Source organism: Hypanus sabinus, chromosome 3 (genome assembly GCF_030144855.1).
Source record: "Hypanus sabinus isolate sHypSab1 chromosome 3, sHypSab1.hap1, whole genome shotgun sequence".
Classification (NCBI taxonomy): Eukaryota; Metazoa; Chordata; class Chondrichthyes; order Myliobatiformes; family Dasyatidae; genus Hypanus; species Hypanus sabinus.
This window is the reverse complement of record NC_082708.1, coordinates 95,070,473-95,085,838: the sequence shown is the minus strand read 5'-3', so window position 1 is coordinate 95,085,838 and position 15,366 is coordinate 95,070,473. Positions and strand designations below refer to the sequence as shown.

Sequence of the window (15,366 nt, the reverse complement as noted above, 5' to 3'; positions counted from 1 at the left end):
GGAAACAATATGATTTGGTGATATGAGTCAGCTGCACCTTTCCTCATTCCCTGTCACACCCACTGTTGAACTTGAACGCACACGAGGTCATCACCCATGTGAGGTCATCAGTCGCCTAAATGCAGTGATACCCTCACGCCAGGGATCACTGGTTGGCCTCGGGTAACCGGCTGCCTCATGCGGCTGGTGAGAAGTGCCGTTGGTACTGGTCTGGAGCGTAGACAGATGGGTGCTGCCTCTAAACCTGTTTACCACACCGAATGTACGTGGGGAACCCCGTGCTAAAATATTCACAGACGACCTAATTCAGGCTCAGGGTTTCATAAGTAGCAGAGCAGCTACCTCGCTGCGATCTACTGAAAGTCATCCCTCGAGACAAACTTTTGTCGGCTGATAGATCCTACAAGGGTGTGTGTCCTGTTGCACTTCCCCTCGCTCTCTGGACTGTGAGCACCCCGGCCCTGGTACGGGGACCTCCAGCCCTTACCTTGCCCTCTCACTGGTGTGTTGCAATGATTTTATATGTTCAAATGAGGAAAATACATGCTGCATGTTTAATATCCATATGTTACTTAAAATATTATGATGCTATTGACTTATAAGTGACTTATAATTGACTTATCACTATATTCATGCGAGAAAAATATGCGCTGTGTGTTTAATATTAAATTCGTTGGATAAACTTTTTTAGAAACGAAATTGAGTGTATTAGCCACTTATAAGTGACTTATAGTTGACTTATCACCTATATTCCGGTCGTGATTAACATCCCCTACCCCTGTCAGCCGGTCCACAAGAATATTGTCAATATTAAACCGGTTCGCGGAGCAAAAAAGGTTGGTGACCCCTGTTCTAGACCTTTTGAAATGACTGCTAACATGGCTTTTGCCATCCTCACCACTGACTCTACTTGCAAGTTCACCTTTAAGGGTGTTCTACGCAAGGATTCCCAAATCCCCTTGCATTTCAGAATTCTGGATTTTCTCCCCACTTAGAAAATAGTCTGCACATTTATTTCTGCTACTGAAGTGCATGACCATGCTCTTTCCAACATTATATTTCATTTACCATTTCCTTGCCCATTCACCTAATCTGTCAACACTGACCCCATGCGGACACCACCAACGAGAACTTTCCTATAGCCACTTTCCTATAATAGCATTTGGCAAGCACTTAGTCAAAGGCCTCAAGAAAGTCCAAATATACAATATCCACTACATCCCCTTTATCTATCCTACTTGTAATCTCCTCAAAGAATTCCAACAGGTTTGTCAGGTAGGATTTTCCCTCGAGGAAACCATGCTGACTTTGTCCTATCTTGTCCTGTGTTACCATATGCACCATAACCTCATCGTTAACAATTGACTCCAGCGTTTTCCCACCCACTGTGGTCAGGCTAAATGGTCTATAATTTCCTTTCTGCTGCCTTCCTTATTTCTTAAAGAGTGGAGTGACATTTGTAATTTTCCAGTCCTCTGGCACCATGCCCGAGTCCAATAATTTTTTGAAAGATCATTACTAATGTGCCACAACCTCTACTGCTACTTCTTTCAGAACCCTAGGGTGCAGTTCATCTCATCCAGGTGACTTATGTACCCTTAGGTCTTTCAGCTTTTTGAGCACCTTCTCCCTTGCCTCATCTTCTAACAGTCCTTTATCCACTCTCAGCTCTCTATTTTTTACATACTTGAACAAGCTTTCACTATTTACTTTGATATTGTTTGCTAGCATGTTTTCATATTTCAACTTTTTTCTCCTAATGATTCTTTTAGTTGCTCTCTGTAGGTTTTTAAAAGCTTCCCATTGTTCTGTTCTCCGCTCATTTTTGCTTTGTTGTATGCCCTCTATTTTGCTTTTACATTAGCTTTGACTTCCCTTGTCAGTCACATTTGTACTATTTTACCATTTGAGTATTTCTTTGTTTTTGAAATACGTCTGTCGTACACCTTCCTAATTTTTCCCAGAAACTCACACCATTGCTGATCTGCTGTCAACCCTGCCAGCATCTCCTTCCAATTTATTTTTGGCTAGCTCCTCTCACATACCACTATAATTTCCTTTACTCCACTGAAATACTGCCACGTCAGACCGTACTTTCTCCCCATCAAATTTCAAGTTGAACTCAATCATATTGTGATCACTGCCTCCTAAGGGTTCTTTACCTTAAGCTCCCTAATCACCTCCAGTTCATTACATAACACCCAATCCAGTATAGCTGATCCCCTAGTAGGTTCAATGACAAACTGCCCTAAAATGCCATTTCATAGGCATTCAACAAACTCACTCTCTTGAGATCCATTTCCAACTTTATTATCCTAATTGACCTGCATGTTGAAATCTCTCATGACTATCATACATCACTCTTTTGACATGCCTTTTCTAAATGCCATTGTAATCTGTGGTCCACATCCCAGCTACTGTTGGGAAGCCTGTATAGAGTATATCTTCCATCAGGGTGCTTTTACCCTTGCAGTTTCTTAACTCAACCCACAAGAATTCAACATCTTCTGATCCTATGTCACAGCTTTCTACTGATTTGATGCCATTCTTTACCAGCATGTCACACAAAGATAGGACAAAGTCAGCATGGTTTCCTTAAGGGAAAATCTTGCCTGGAGAACCTGTTGGAATTCTTTGAGGCGATTACAAGTAGGGTAGATAAAAGGGGGTGTAGTGGATTTTGTATATTTGGACTTCCAGAAGGCCTATGACAAGGTGCCACACATGGGCACTTCACTTGGTAAGCAGCCTCATGTGTGTCACCAGGTATTCCATAACCTTAGCCTTAACAATTTACTGCATCATCTTCTCAACCAGTGGGCTCAGGCTAATTGGGCTATAATTTCCTTTCTGCTGCCTTCCTCCTTTCTTACCAGCAGAGCCACGCTTAAAGAAAAGATGTTATTGAATTAGAAAGAGTACAAAAAAGATTTACCAGGATGTAGCAGGATTTAAGGGCCTGAATTACAAAGAAAGATTGCATAGTTCATTGAGCCCTTGGAGATAAATAAGATCATGAAGGGCCTAGACAGGATGTCTCTTTCCCAGGGAGATGGGGCTAAAAGCATGAGGGCATAAGTTTAAGATCTGAGATGAAGTTAAAAATGGACATCAAGAAAGCTTCTTCATGTAAAGGGTGATGTGTGTTTGAAATGAGCTGTCATAAATTGCAGTTGAGGAGAGCACAAATTGCTCTCCTCAACTGCCATCCCATCTGCTTGGCCCACTACATTCTAAAAGCCATCCAGGTAAGTACATGGCCGGGATATATTTAGAATGCAGTGGGTCGAGCAGATGGGGACCACAGTCAGCATGTTTGAGTTGAGCCAAAGAGTCTTTTTCAATGCTGTATGACTCTATGACAAGCTCACTAAAACTATTAATGTTGTCTTCAGCAGCCTGCATGATCTTAAGTGCATCCAGTTCCAGCTCCTTCAGGAGCTGCAGCTTGATATACTTCCCAAAGTTAGATCCTCGGGATCACTAAAGGTGTCTCTGGTCTCACACATCCTGCAGTCACTGAGTGTTCTGAGACTAAAAAGAAAATCTAAGGAGCCTTACCTTTCTTTTCCCAAAATGGAGCTGGTGGTATACAGTGATGTTTTGTGGGCATCTCACAGAACTACTTTATATTTTATCAGATATATTTTTTTCTGAATTACAGTCACTACAATGCACAGCCTTTAATAAATGTACTTTTGAACTGTTTCAACAAACTAGCTATTTTATGATCTCCGAATGACTTGGCGAACTGGACTTTTGGGAATTCAGGTATGGCACCTCGAAAAAGAAGGTCGGACATCTTTGGGATGGATTCAAGCTTAATTAAAGCATTGAGGGTCGAGAGCAGAAAATTAATCAATATTCAGCCCATTACTTTGTGCCATTTAAAGTGTTAAGCCAGATTAAAGTGTTGAGGCCTGAGAGGAGAAAATGAGCCAACATTCAGCCCCTCTACTCCATGCTAGCCAAATGCCCCATGCTGAGCCTGTCCTGTCCTGTCTGTCTGCATTCGACCTGTCTCCCTCTCTTCTCATTACTACCATCAGGCAAGACGTGCAGGAGTCCTGGGTCCCACTTCACCAGGTTTGGAAGTAGTTGTTGGCCTGCAACCATCAACAATGAGTGAAGCCTGGACTGGCTTCACTCGCCTCATCACGGAACTGACTCTGAGGCCTGTGGGCTCTCTTTTGGGGACTTGGCAGCTCATGTTCTGTATTACTCGTTCATCATTTGGACAGTTTGGCCATGTCTGCACATTGGATGTTGTCAGTCTTTGTTGTATGTAGTTTACCCTGAACTCTTCTGTGTTTGAAGGGTCTCAGCCCGAAACATCGACAGCGCTCCTCCCTGTAGATGCTGCTTGGCCTGCTGCATTTCACCAGTATTTTGTGTGTGTTGCTTGAATTTCCAGCATCTGCAGATTTCCTCGTGTTTTCTTTTGTGTTTTTTTTGTTTTGTGCCTGCCTGCAAGAAGATGCATCTCAAGGCTTTGATAATACTTTGATAATAAGTTCACTTGGAACTTTGAACCTCTGCTCACGGGAGCCAAAGCCTCTTTACTTAGCGCTCAAACGCAGGCCACTCCGATAGATCCTGCTTTCTTTTTGTTGGCTGATGTGTCTTTGAACACGTTGATTTGCTGCTGATAATTACGGTTTCTCATTCTGAGTTCAATTTAAATTAGAGTAAATGTCAGAAGCATTATGTAAAAATTAATAGTGTAAAGAATGTCCCAGATAGATTATAAAAATTGGAACAACTGAAACCTATTTAATGTAATTCTGAGTAAATTGGAACCTGAAGATATTTCTTGTATTCTGGGGAATCATGCGTATTTTGCAACCTTTTCTCAAGGTCAATGTTTTCAATATTGAGAGGTACTATGTGGTTTTTGGGAGTACTAAGGAGTTTGTGGGAGGCTAAGAGTTTCTGGGATGATACAGGATGTGGCTGCCCATAGGCAGAATGCCTTCAGGAGGCCAATGAATGACATTTAAAAAAAACTATAAGGGGGCAGGAAGCACATGAACCTTCAAGGTATGTGCCCCACTGAAAGTGGTAACTAGTGTTAGAGACTGCAGGAGTGACAGCATTTAGAAAGGAAAATCAACGTGTAGCAGAGCAATCATTATGGAAGGTTCCATAGTTAGAAGGGCAAACAGGTGTTTTTGTAACCAACATCATGAGCCCTATATGCAATCTTATTTCTCTGGTAAAGGATTCAGACTATTCCACAAGGGAAGAGGAGTGAGAAAGAAGAAATGGTACACAATGCCATTGTCACAAAGGATACACAAATTGAGGTACCTCAGAGAGAGTTTCATGAAATAGAGAGGAAGTTAAAAAGACAAAACTTCAATGCTCATGTTACTCCCAGTGCTGTGCGCCAGTGAAATAAATAAAATGGTTAAGATATGGCTGCAAGCACAGTGCAGAGGAACATCCTTGGTCAGTTCACTTTCACACCAGACAGGAAGGTGTTAAGTCTGGATCCAATAAAGGAAATGAAATTAATTTGTAAACCGAATAGGAATAAAAGTTGAGTATGATCATCATATCATAACTCTTAGATTCAATCTAGAGGACACCATGGTACAATCTAGAACATCTAAAGTGGAATTGGGCTAAGTTTAATGGAATGATAAGACTCACAAGCTCACCAGGGAATGTGTAACCTTCAGCACACTCTTTTGCACTATTTTGGGGTTGAGATTGACTTGCTTCAAGTTCATTTTAAAGAAATAGAAGGTCTCTATACTTTGCACATCAGAGCTTGCTAGGAGGAAGCTCGAGTGTAATGGCACAGTCCAAGATGATTGCAGATAGGCTTTGTTCCACAAACTTAGTGCCTGCATATGACTTGGTGCTGCACTTAATAAAAGCACAACCCCACCTCTTTTGCCCCTTTCTCAGGTCTCCCAACATAACACCTTCCTGCTGCAGTTCTTTGTGCTTTCTCTTGCCAACATTTGCACCCCCTCCCCCACTCCCAGCTCTCTACCCCTTCCTTTCCCTTCAAATCCCACCACTATGTTGGGCCACCTCCACCCACATGTGCATGAATCATAACAGGCATGATTTTTTTGGGGGGGTTCAGTGGCAAACCTAACAGATTACAAGATGGAGTTATGACAGGAGGGTATCACACAATGCCTCATGATATATCCCAATACATGATATAGATCAAGTGGGTGGGATTATCAGCATGAGTGTGCAGTTTTATGAATTACAGCTGTAGCATTCACACTGGTTTTAACACAGCAACCGAATGCTGTATGGAAGTTGTACTCACAGGAATTGGAAGAAGATAGCCAGTATTTGTAGGACAGGGAAAATATTGTGTAATTATTTATTCTGGCATGGAGGAAGGCAATGTTCTCTGAGCAATGGTACTCTGTGTAACATTCCTTCGAGCATACTGTTAAGAGGATATAGCTTTTAATGCTGAAAAAATTTGTCGATGAAAATTGAGACATATACAAAAATCAATTTTCCTACTTTATATCATCTTTAACCAAAGATTTAACAAAAAATTAAACAAGTACTGGGTTAGACCAGAGGTGTCACACCCTTTTGAAGCAGAAAAGTGAAAAAGCACAAGGCATGACCAGTACAAAGATTTGATTATATCAGATTAGAGGACAGAGGTACAAATGAAAGGATACATCCTTGAACAAGGGTTATATGCAATATATTTTTGATATTACAATTTATATTGGTATTTATCTTATCAATAAAGATGTATGTGCAGTGTAAAAGACAGATAATGGAAGTGTTCAAAGAACCAGCCAAGTATATAAGTTATTATATGTTACAAAATAAATTAATAGTGTAAGATGTAGATGGATAAGACCATAAGGTATAGGAGCTGAATTAGGCCATTTGGTCTACTAAGTCTGCTCCACCATTTCATCATGGCTAATCCATTTTCTTCTCAGCCACAATCTCCTGCCTTCTCCCCTATCCCTTCATGCCCTGACCAATCAAGAATCTATCAACCTCCACCTGAAATACACCCAATAATTTGGCCTCCACAGCTGCCTGTGGCAATGAATTCCACAGATTCACCACACTCTGGCTAAAAAAATTCCTCCTCGCCTCCACTCTGGAAGATGTCCCTCTATTCTGAGGCTGTGTCCTCTGGTCTTAGACTCCCCCACTATAGGAAACATCCTCTCTGCATCCACTCTATTTGATGGGTTTCAATGAAATCACTTTTCATTCTGCCACAATGTGTTGTCTGTTGGTGCACTGTCCTCCTCACATTAGATGTGATTAGTTAAACAATTTTATACACTAGTTATAGGTTTGTGGAGATAAAGACATTTAATGTAATCAAATGAAGGTAAAACAGCTTGCACTGATTTACAGATGACAGAAAAAGGACCTTGACTGGAATCATTGACTCCGTTACTCTCCCCACGGCTGTTGTTTGACCTGCTGAATGCTTCCAGTATTTTCTGCTTTTGTATTGAAAATCTTGTTTGGCATAAACTTTACCTAATAAGGCCTTCCAAAATTTCAAGACCCTCATTTTTCAGCAAAATAAAACGGAATGCAGATGGAAGAAAGAGTTCGTTCTTACTAGGCAATTGTTTTTTCTTGATTCATCTTTTAGTTTCAAATGGAAGCAATCTGAATAGTCTCAATATTGTGACTTGGAAAAGACTGGCATTTTACACAAGGTAGTTCAAGGCTGCAATAATGCCATGTCTCTTTTTGCAGTACTTAAGGTTATTGGGCAAAACACTCCTTGTTTGTCAATGTTTTTTATAGTTCCTTCCTAATAACAATGTATTAATTATGTCTGCAATTGTTTTTGGAATGGTATTTAATTATGATTTTTATTATCTTTCTGATAAAAACATGAGTTGCAAAGTTTGAACTAGAAGCAAGATATGTGTGCTGCCAGAACTGAATTGACACTTAACAATCAGACATTATATTTAGAAATAACATTTCTACCAACATGATCACTTATCCAATCGAAATAATGAGATACTTTTGTGTAAACACCGGGATGTCCGGCTTGACCACATTTTTCACCCCAGCTCACTACTCCCCACACATATGCTTCGTTTCTTTCATCAGTACAGACTAAAGGTCCTCCAGAATCTCCTTGGCAGGAATCAGCAGTTCCATCAAGTTTTCCTGGAAAAGAAGAATAACATTTATATATTTGTAATAAATTGAAATAAATACAAATGTTTGCCCATATTTAAATGATTCAAAACAACATTAACAATTTCATTTTAAGACTGAATTTTGAAATATCAATATCACTTTGAATGATTGAAAGTCTTGGTGTGATGAAAGCATTAAATCATTTGAAAAATATTCACAAAAACATATGTTTTGGGAAAAAGGACTAAGTAAAAATCTCTGAAAAAAATCAGTAATTGCTCAATTAGAAAAAATTGTCGCCTGCTTCTATTTTATAAAATTCCATGCCTCTGAAAGCTCTATATTTTCCATTTTCAATCCTGCTAATCAGAATCAGATTTACTATCACTGACATAACAAGTGTAATTTGATGTTTTGTAGCAATATAGTGCAGGGCATAAAAATTACTTAACAAAATAGTGAAAAAGACCAATAACAGGACAGATGGTGGAAGGGAAGGAGCTATTCTTAAAAATGGGTCTTGAAGTTCCTGTACTTTCTCCCTAGTGGGAGCTGATCCTATATGATGGATGCTGCATTCTTAAGGCAGTGCCTCTTGAAGATATTCTCAATGGAAAGGAGGATAGTGTCTATGATGGAACTGCTTGAGCCCACAATCCTCTGCACTGGAGGCTCCATAAGAGGCTGTGGTGCAGCCTGTCAGAACATTTCCACCATGAGCCTGTAGAAATCTGCATGACTTTGGTGATATACATATTTCTGCAAACTCCTAATGAAGTAGAGCCACTGGTGAGCTTTCTTTGTGATTGTATCACTTTCCTGGGCCTGGATAGATCCTCTGAGATGTTGACTAGGAACTTGAACCTGCTCACCCTTTCCACCAATGAATTCTCAGTGTGTGTTCTCCCTATTTTCCCTTCCTGAAGTCCATCATCATTCCTTGGTCTTTAGGATTCTAGCAATATTTGTTGCTTTCTTTTTACTGTCTCAGTGTTATGGTGAGAGGACAGGAAATATTGAATACTCCCAAAAGTTTGCACATTAATGATGTAGGTGAATGTGGCTAGAAGTTCATATGCTCCTCTTTCAGAATGTTTTGTAGCTTTGTAATGCTCCTAGGCTGCACCATAGCACCAGAACATTTCTGTCAGGAATCTCTTGCATGTGATTCAACCGGGAAGCAATCACCTGCTGACTGCAGTGCTTTAACTGCGAGGGACAGCCCTCACAGCAGCCTAATCCAAACACACGCTGCTTTTAAAGACATAACTTTGCAATAAACCACTATCTTCCCGCTTTATTTCAGTGAAAGCATATCAGTTGGTCATGGGAGAAGCAGAATCTCAAACTGAAGAGAGAACTGTTCTATCTGCGCACAACTACATGGTGATTAAATAAAAACACATGTGGCTTTAACTGGAGTAGTCACATTACAACGAGATTGAGAACAATGTGCATGTGCAGGGAACAGATCAATACATAGTGCTAAGGTGGGGGGAGGGGAAGGGGGAAGCTCTAAAAGAAATAGATCCATGCATTACAAGAACCTCTCTGGCAAGTATGTCTTGTGTTCTCTTCTTATCAAACAATCCTTTCTGAAACATCTAAAAAGTACACTTCCTCCTACATTTACCCTTTCCTCCAGAAGCACCCTGCACACTGCTCAGCCGTGAACATCTGTTGCGAGAAGAAACCATTTGCTCCCTAGAGCCCAACTAGCAGCACAGCAAGAGGAGCAAAAACAAGTTAATGATGCCAGGGACGACAATGATGTAGAACTCAACCAGAGGAGGATTACATCACCTTCCTGATTGCTGCCTCATACATAGTCGAAAAGCTTTGGTATGCAGCAGGTGAATGAAGCTAGAAGCCTTGAAAATAAAAATGATCATATCTGTTCCCCAAATACCAACACTCTGTGAGTTTCCTGTTTGCCTCAGCTACTCTTTGTGGAGATTACTTCTACATTCCAAACACTCTTTGAGTAAAGGCGATTCTGAACTCCCTATTTGGTTTCTTGGTGATTTTCCTGTCTGGAGGGAATCAATTATAAGATACTACTAACATCTGGAATCAGGAACTCAGGATGCACAAGCTTTCAGAGTCAACACTCCATAGGATGGAAGGCCTAGGGTTTTAAAAAAAAACTTTTTGCTCAGCATAACAAACTTCCAGATACATTTACATTTCTTCCCCTCACAGCTATCAGAACACTTCCATCAAAATATAGACACCACCACAACATCCTATACAAAAGCCTTTATTAGTATAGCAGACAAGTTGACATCTACATACTCCAGAAAAGGCTGCCAAGTTTTATGAAAACTATTTGTTTTTGAGTGTACCATACATGTCAAAAAGATCAAAGGAATGTATTCCATGATTAATTTACACCAACCAAAAAGTCCAGGGGCCTTATTGGATATCCAACAAAGTAAAATGTTTTCCCTCGCACAAAAAGTCAGAATGTTAAAAGGTTTTTTCTGATGTGCATTAATAATACGACTGCTGGGTAAGCCTAAGAGAAAAGACACTGGGTCCAGTTCAAGCTCCATCTTCAGAATCTTTTTCATTTCACCCAAAATATCAGTCCAGTATGCTTGAAGTTTGGGACAAGTCCAAAAACAGTGGGTGAAAGTTCCAGTATTTACTTTACATTTAGAACACATTGGAGAACCCCCCTCCCCCTGTCTTAAATTTCGAGAGACGATCTGGAGTCAGATGGGCTCTATGCAGAATTTTGGGTTGCAATGCTTTAGTTCTATTACAAACTGAAATCTTCTTTACATTCTCACAGATGTCTTCTCATGTTTCAGCTGTAATTTCTACTCCCAGCTCTTCCTCCCAGACCCTTCCCAGCTGCTCAGCCTCTCCACAAGAACATTCCCTCAGGATGCTGTAAAAAGTACTAATGGAGACTTAAATGGAGTACTAAAACACCCTCTTTTCTATGACAGAACTATAGAAATCAATTAGCAATGATGTTTTTTTCTGTATATAATCTTCTATCTGAAAGAAACAAAAAAGATCCTTGTGGGTATATTAAATTTCTGTACTTTTTGACTAAAAGACATCATCATTCCTTCATCCAACAAATCTCCTAGATGGAAAAAACCCTTAGAAATCCAGAGTTTAAATCCAGAATCCATTATGCCAGGCAGAAAATCTGGACTGCCGGTTATTGGAGGGAAGGGTGATACTTTCGTTACGTTGCCCTCAATTTGTCGCACCGCCCTCCAAGCCCCAACTGTAGTAATTGTTATTGGATTGCAACAATATTCCTTAACTAGTTTCATCTTATTGAGGAAAAGCCAATTAATAAGAGGGCATTTTGCTTGTGAAGCTTCAATGTCTAGCCAAATTGACTGCAAACCCAATCAACCACATAAGACAAAAAGGAACTTAATTGATATTTTTTGATGTCTGGAAAATCCAGACCCCCGACACTACTGGGAAGCTGTAACTTAGACATTTTAATACAGGGTCTTCTTTTGTTCCAGATGAAAGAAACAAACCATCTAGTGACTAGTGGATCTGTTCTGGGACCTCTACTTTTTGTGATTTTTATTAACGACCTGGATGTGGGGGTAGAAGAGTGGGTTGGCAAGTTTGCAGATGACACAAAGGTTAGTGGTGTTGTAGATAGTATAGAGGATTGTCAAAGATTGCAGAGAGACATTGATAGCATGCAGAAGTGGGCTGAGAAGTGGCAGATGGAGTTCAAACTGGAGAAGTGTGAGGTGGTACACTTTGGAAGGACAAACTCCAAGGCAGAGTACTAAGTAAATGGCAGGACACTTGGTAGTGTGGAGGAGCAGAGGGATCTGGGGGTACATGTCCACAGATCTCTGAAAGTTGCCTCACAGGTAGATAGGGTAGTTAAGAAAGCTTATGGGGTGTTAACTTTCATAAGTCGAGGGATAGAGTTTAAGAGATGCGATGTAATGACACAGCTCTATAAAACTCTAGTTAGGCCACACTTGGAGTACTGTGTCCAGTTCTGGTCGCCTCAGTATAGGAAGGATGTGGAAGCATTGTAAAGGGTACGGAGGAGATTTACCAGGATGCTGCCTAGTTATGGATTATGATCAGAGATTAAGGGAGCTAGGGCTTTACTCTTTGGAGAGAAGGAGGATGAAAGGAGACATGATAGAGGTATACAAGGTATTAAGAGGAATAGACAGAGTGGACAGCCAGTGCCTCTTCCCCAGGGCACCACTGCTCAATACAAGAGGAGTACTATTCTATGTTCTATCTATTTTTTAAAAGTATTTGTTGGGTAAAAATGACTGGAATCATTTGTATTGGGTAGAGCAGACGAGGAAGAATGTTCATTTTGAGCAACAATATTTGGCCAAGCCAAGAAATGGGAAGAGTGCTCCATCGCTTAAGATCCTGTTTGATTTTGTCAAATAACTGTGTAAAGTTAGCTTTGAACAATTGATCAAACGTAGGTGTGATGAATATGCCGAAGTAAACAAAACCTGTCTGTGACCATTTAAAGGGGAAAACACCCTGAGTGTCAGGTACCTGCTGCAGATTCCCCAGAGGCATAGCCTCTGATTTAGTAAAGTTGATTTTATAACCTGAAAAGGCGCTAAATGAATTGATGCATTATATAAGGTGGTGCACTGTTATAGCAGGGTTTGATAAGAAAATTAGAACATTATCCGCATACAGTGTAATTTTATGTGACTTTAGTCCTATGTCTGGAGCAGATATTTTGGGGTCTCGCTGAATAGCCTCAGCCAATGGCTCGATCACTAGTGTGAAAAGTAGTGGTGATAAAGGGCAGCCCTGCTGGCTGCCCCTCAGAATACTAAAATTATCCGACCTAATACCATTAGTGAGAATTGCAGCCAAAGGGTCGTTATAAAGAACCTTCACCCACTTAATAAAATTATTGCCCAAACTATATTGTTCTAAAGTGATAAAAAGATACAGCCATTCGACATGATCAAAGGCCTTTTCTGCATCTCAGGAAACCACCAAGCCATCCACTGCCTGTTGCTGACATACCTGAATCATGTTAAGTAATCTTCTGATATTGTTAGATGATCTACGGCCTTTTACAAAACCCATTTGATCCTCTTTTATGATAAAAGGTAACACAGTTTCTAATCGCAAAACTAAGATTTTGAATTCAACATTTAACAAAGAAATAAGCCTGTAGGAGGCACAATCTTCAGGGCTTTCCTTTCTTAGGAATTAGGAAGATATTAGCTTCTCTCAGTGATGGTGGGAGACCACAATTAAATGCATGATTGAACATGCTTAGCATGGGTTCTGATAATAACTGTGTGAACTCTTTATAGAATTCACTAGTGAGTCCATCAAGACCAGGGGCCTTCCCATTTTGGAGCTGTCTCACAGCTTCCTGTATCTCATGTATAGATAACGGAGCATTGATGAGGGACTCTTGTTCAGAAGAAATGCCTAGGAGATTGATGCACCATCAATAACTCTCGGAGATGTGAGTTAAGGTAGGCTTTTATTGGCTGGAAGAAAGAACAAGCAGCAAGTGACCATCACACCACATCCTGGAGGCTGAGGGAGGAGCAGTGCCTCCAATTGTCTTTATACTGGGGTCTGTGGGAGGAGCCACAGGAGCAATCAGCGGGGTGGGGGGTGTGTGTCCAGACAGGTATAAGTAGTTCACCACAGAGATCTAAATTCCTGAAAAAGGACTCCATCCTAGATTGTCCATCATTACGTTGCTCAGATTGATACAGTTTAGAATAAAAATTCTTAAACACAACATTAATCATTTTAGAATTACTAGTGAGGGCTCCTGTCCCATCACTAATTGAAGCAATACTCTGAGAGGCCTTTTTCTTTCTAGCTAAATAAGCCAAATACCTACCTGGTTTTTCACCATGTTCAAACAATCATTGTTTAGCAAATGTCAATTTTCTTTTGACTGCTCATGTAAGTGAAGAATTTAGTGTACAGCGTAGGTCTGTGATATTCTGTAACTTGGCTGCAGAATGCTTACCAATATAATCCTTTTCAGCAGCCACAAGCCTTGCTTCCACTAGGCACTGCTGTTCTGCAGCTTGTCTCTTCTTACTAGCAGAGTAGGAGATAATTAATCCCCTTGCATAGGCCTCAGCAGTTTGGCCTAGAATTTTTGAGTAACTGGAATTGGGCAAACTAGATGTGAGTAAGCCAACAATCTAGGATGATCATGCAGATTTTATTCTTTCTGCCACTTCAGCTCCTGCAGAATACAATCTCTAAATCAGAGTTATTGCCTGCAAATTAAGAAGTGCAGAAAACACATTTTGGGGAGGAAAGCATGTAATCATTTCAGGTTGGTTTTCTACCATTTATGGTATTACTTGAGAAGACTGAACTAATGTCAGGTCCAGTGAGACTTTCAACTATATAAGCCATATAAGTTTAGAATCTTTTGTTTCCTGAGAAATACATTTCTAATTTTTGATCGCAGTTAATTACTTTCCTGGTTCGAATCTTGTAACCAGCATGAAGCTTTCCCGTATGAAATGGAAGGTGCATCTCATTCATCTCCTTGTACTTGCTCTGCTGTTCAATAACATAATGGCTTATTAACCATAAAACCATAAGAGTTAGGAGCGGAATTAAGCCACTGTGGTGAACTATGTGCCTGTTGGGACACGCCCCTGCTGACTGCTCCTGTGGCTCCTCCCACAGGCCCCTGTATAAAGGAGATCTGCCGCCTGACGCTCGGCCTCAGTCTCCAAGACATTGTATGATAGACACTCACTCCTGGTTCCTTCTTCCAGTCAATAAAAGCCGATATCTCGCCTTTCGTCTCAGTGTGAGTTATTGATGGTGCATTAGCCACTCAACTCATCGAGTCTGTTCCACCATTTCATCATGGCTGATCCATTTCCTTCACAACCCCATTCTCCTGCATTCTCCCTTTAACCTTTCATGTCTTATCCAATCAAGAGGCTATCAACCTCCACCTTAAATATACCCAATGGCGGCTTTCACAGCTGTCTATGCAACGAAGTTCAAAACCCTCTGGCTAAAGAAATTCCTCCTCATTTCTGTTCTACATAGACACCCCTCTTTTCTGAGCAACACACGCAAAATGCTGGTGGAACACAGCAGGCCAGGCAGCATCTATAGGAGAAGACCTGTCAATGCTTCGGGCCGAGACCCTTCATCAGCCTGGCCTGCTGTGTTCCACCAGCATTTTGTGTGTGTTGCTTGAATTTTCAGCATCTGCAGATTTCCTCGTGTTTCCTT

General features: G+C 40.7%; 1 protein-coding gene across 1 annotated transcript in view; it reads right to left on the bottom strand.

The window, feature by feature from the left end:
* Positions 1 to 7,197: 7,197 nt before the first annotated feature.
* Positions 7,198 to 15,366, bottom strand: part of cfi (complement factor I) — a 96,587-nt gene continuing 88,418 nt past the window's right edge. Inside the window, exon 13 of the mRNA XM_059963344.1 lies at positions 7,198 to 8,154. Coding sequence (XP_059819327.1) covers positions 7,937 to 8,154 — 218 coding nt within the window. The 3' untranslated portion in view covers positions 7,198 to 7,936. The remainder of the gene's footprint in view (positions 8,155 to 15,366) is intronic.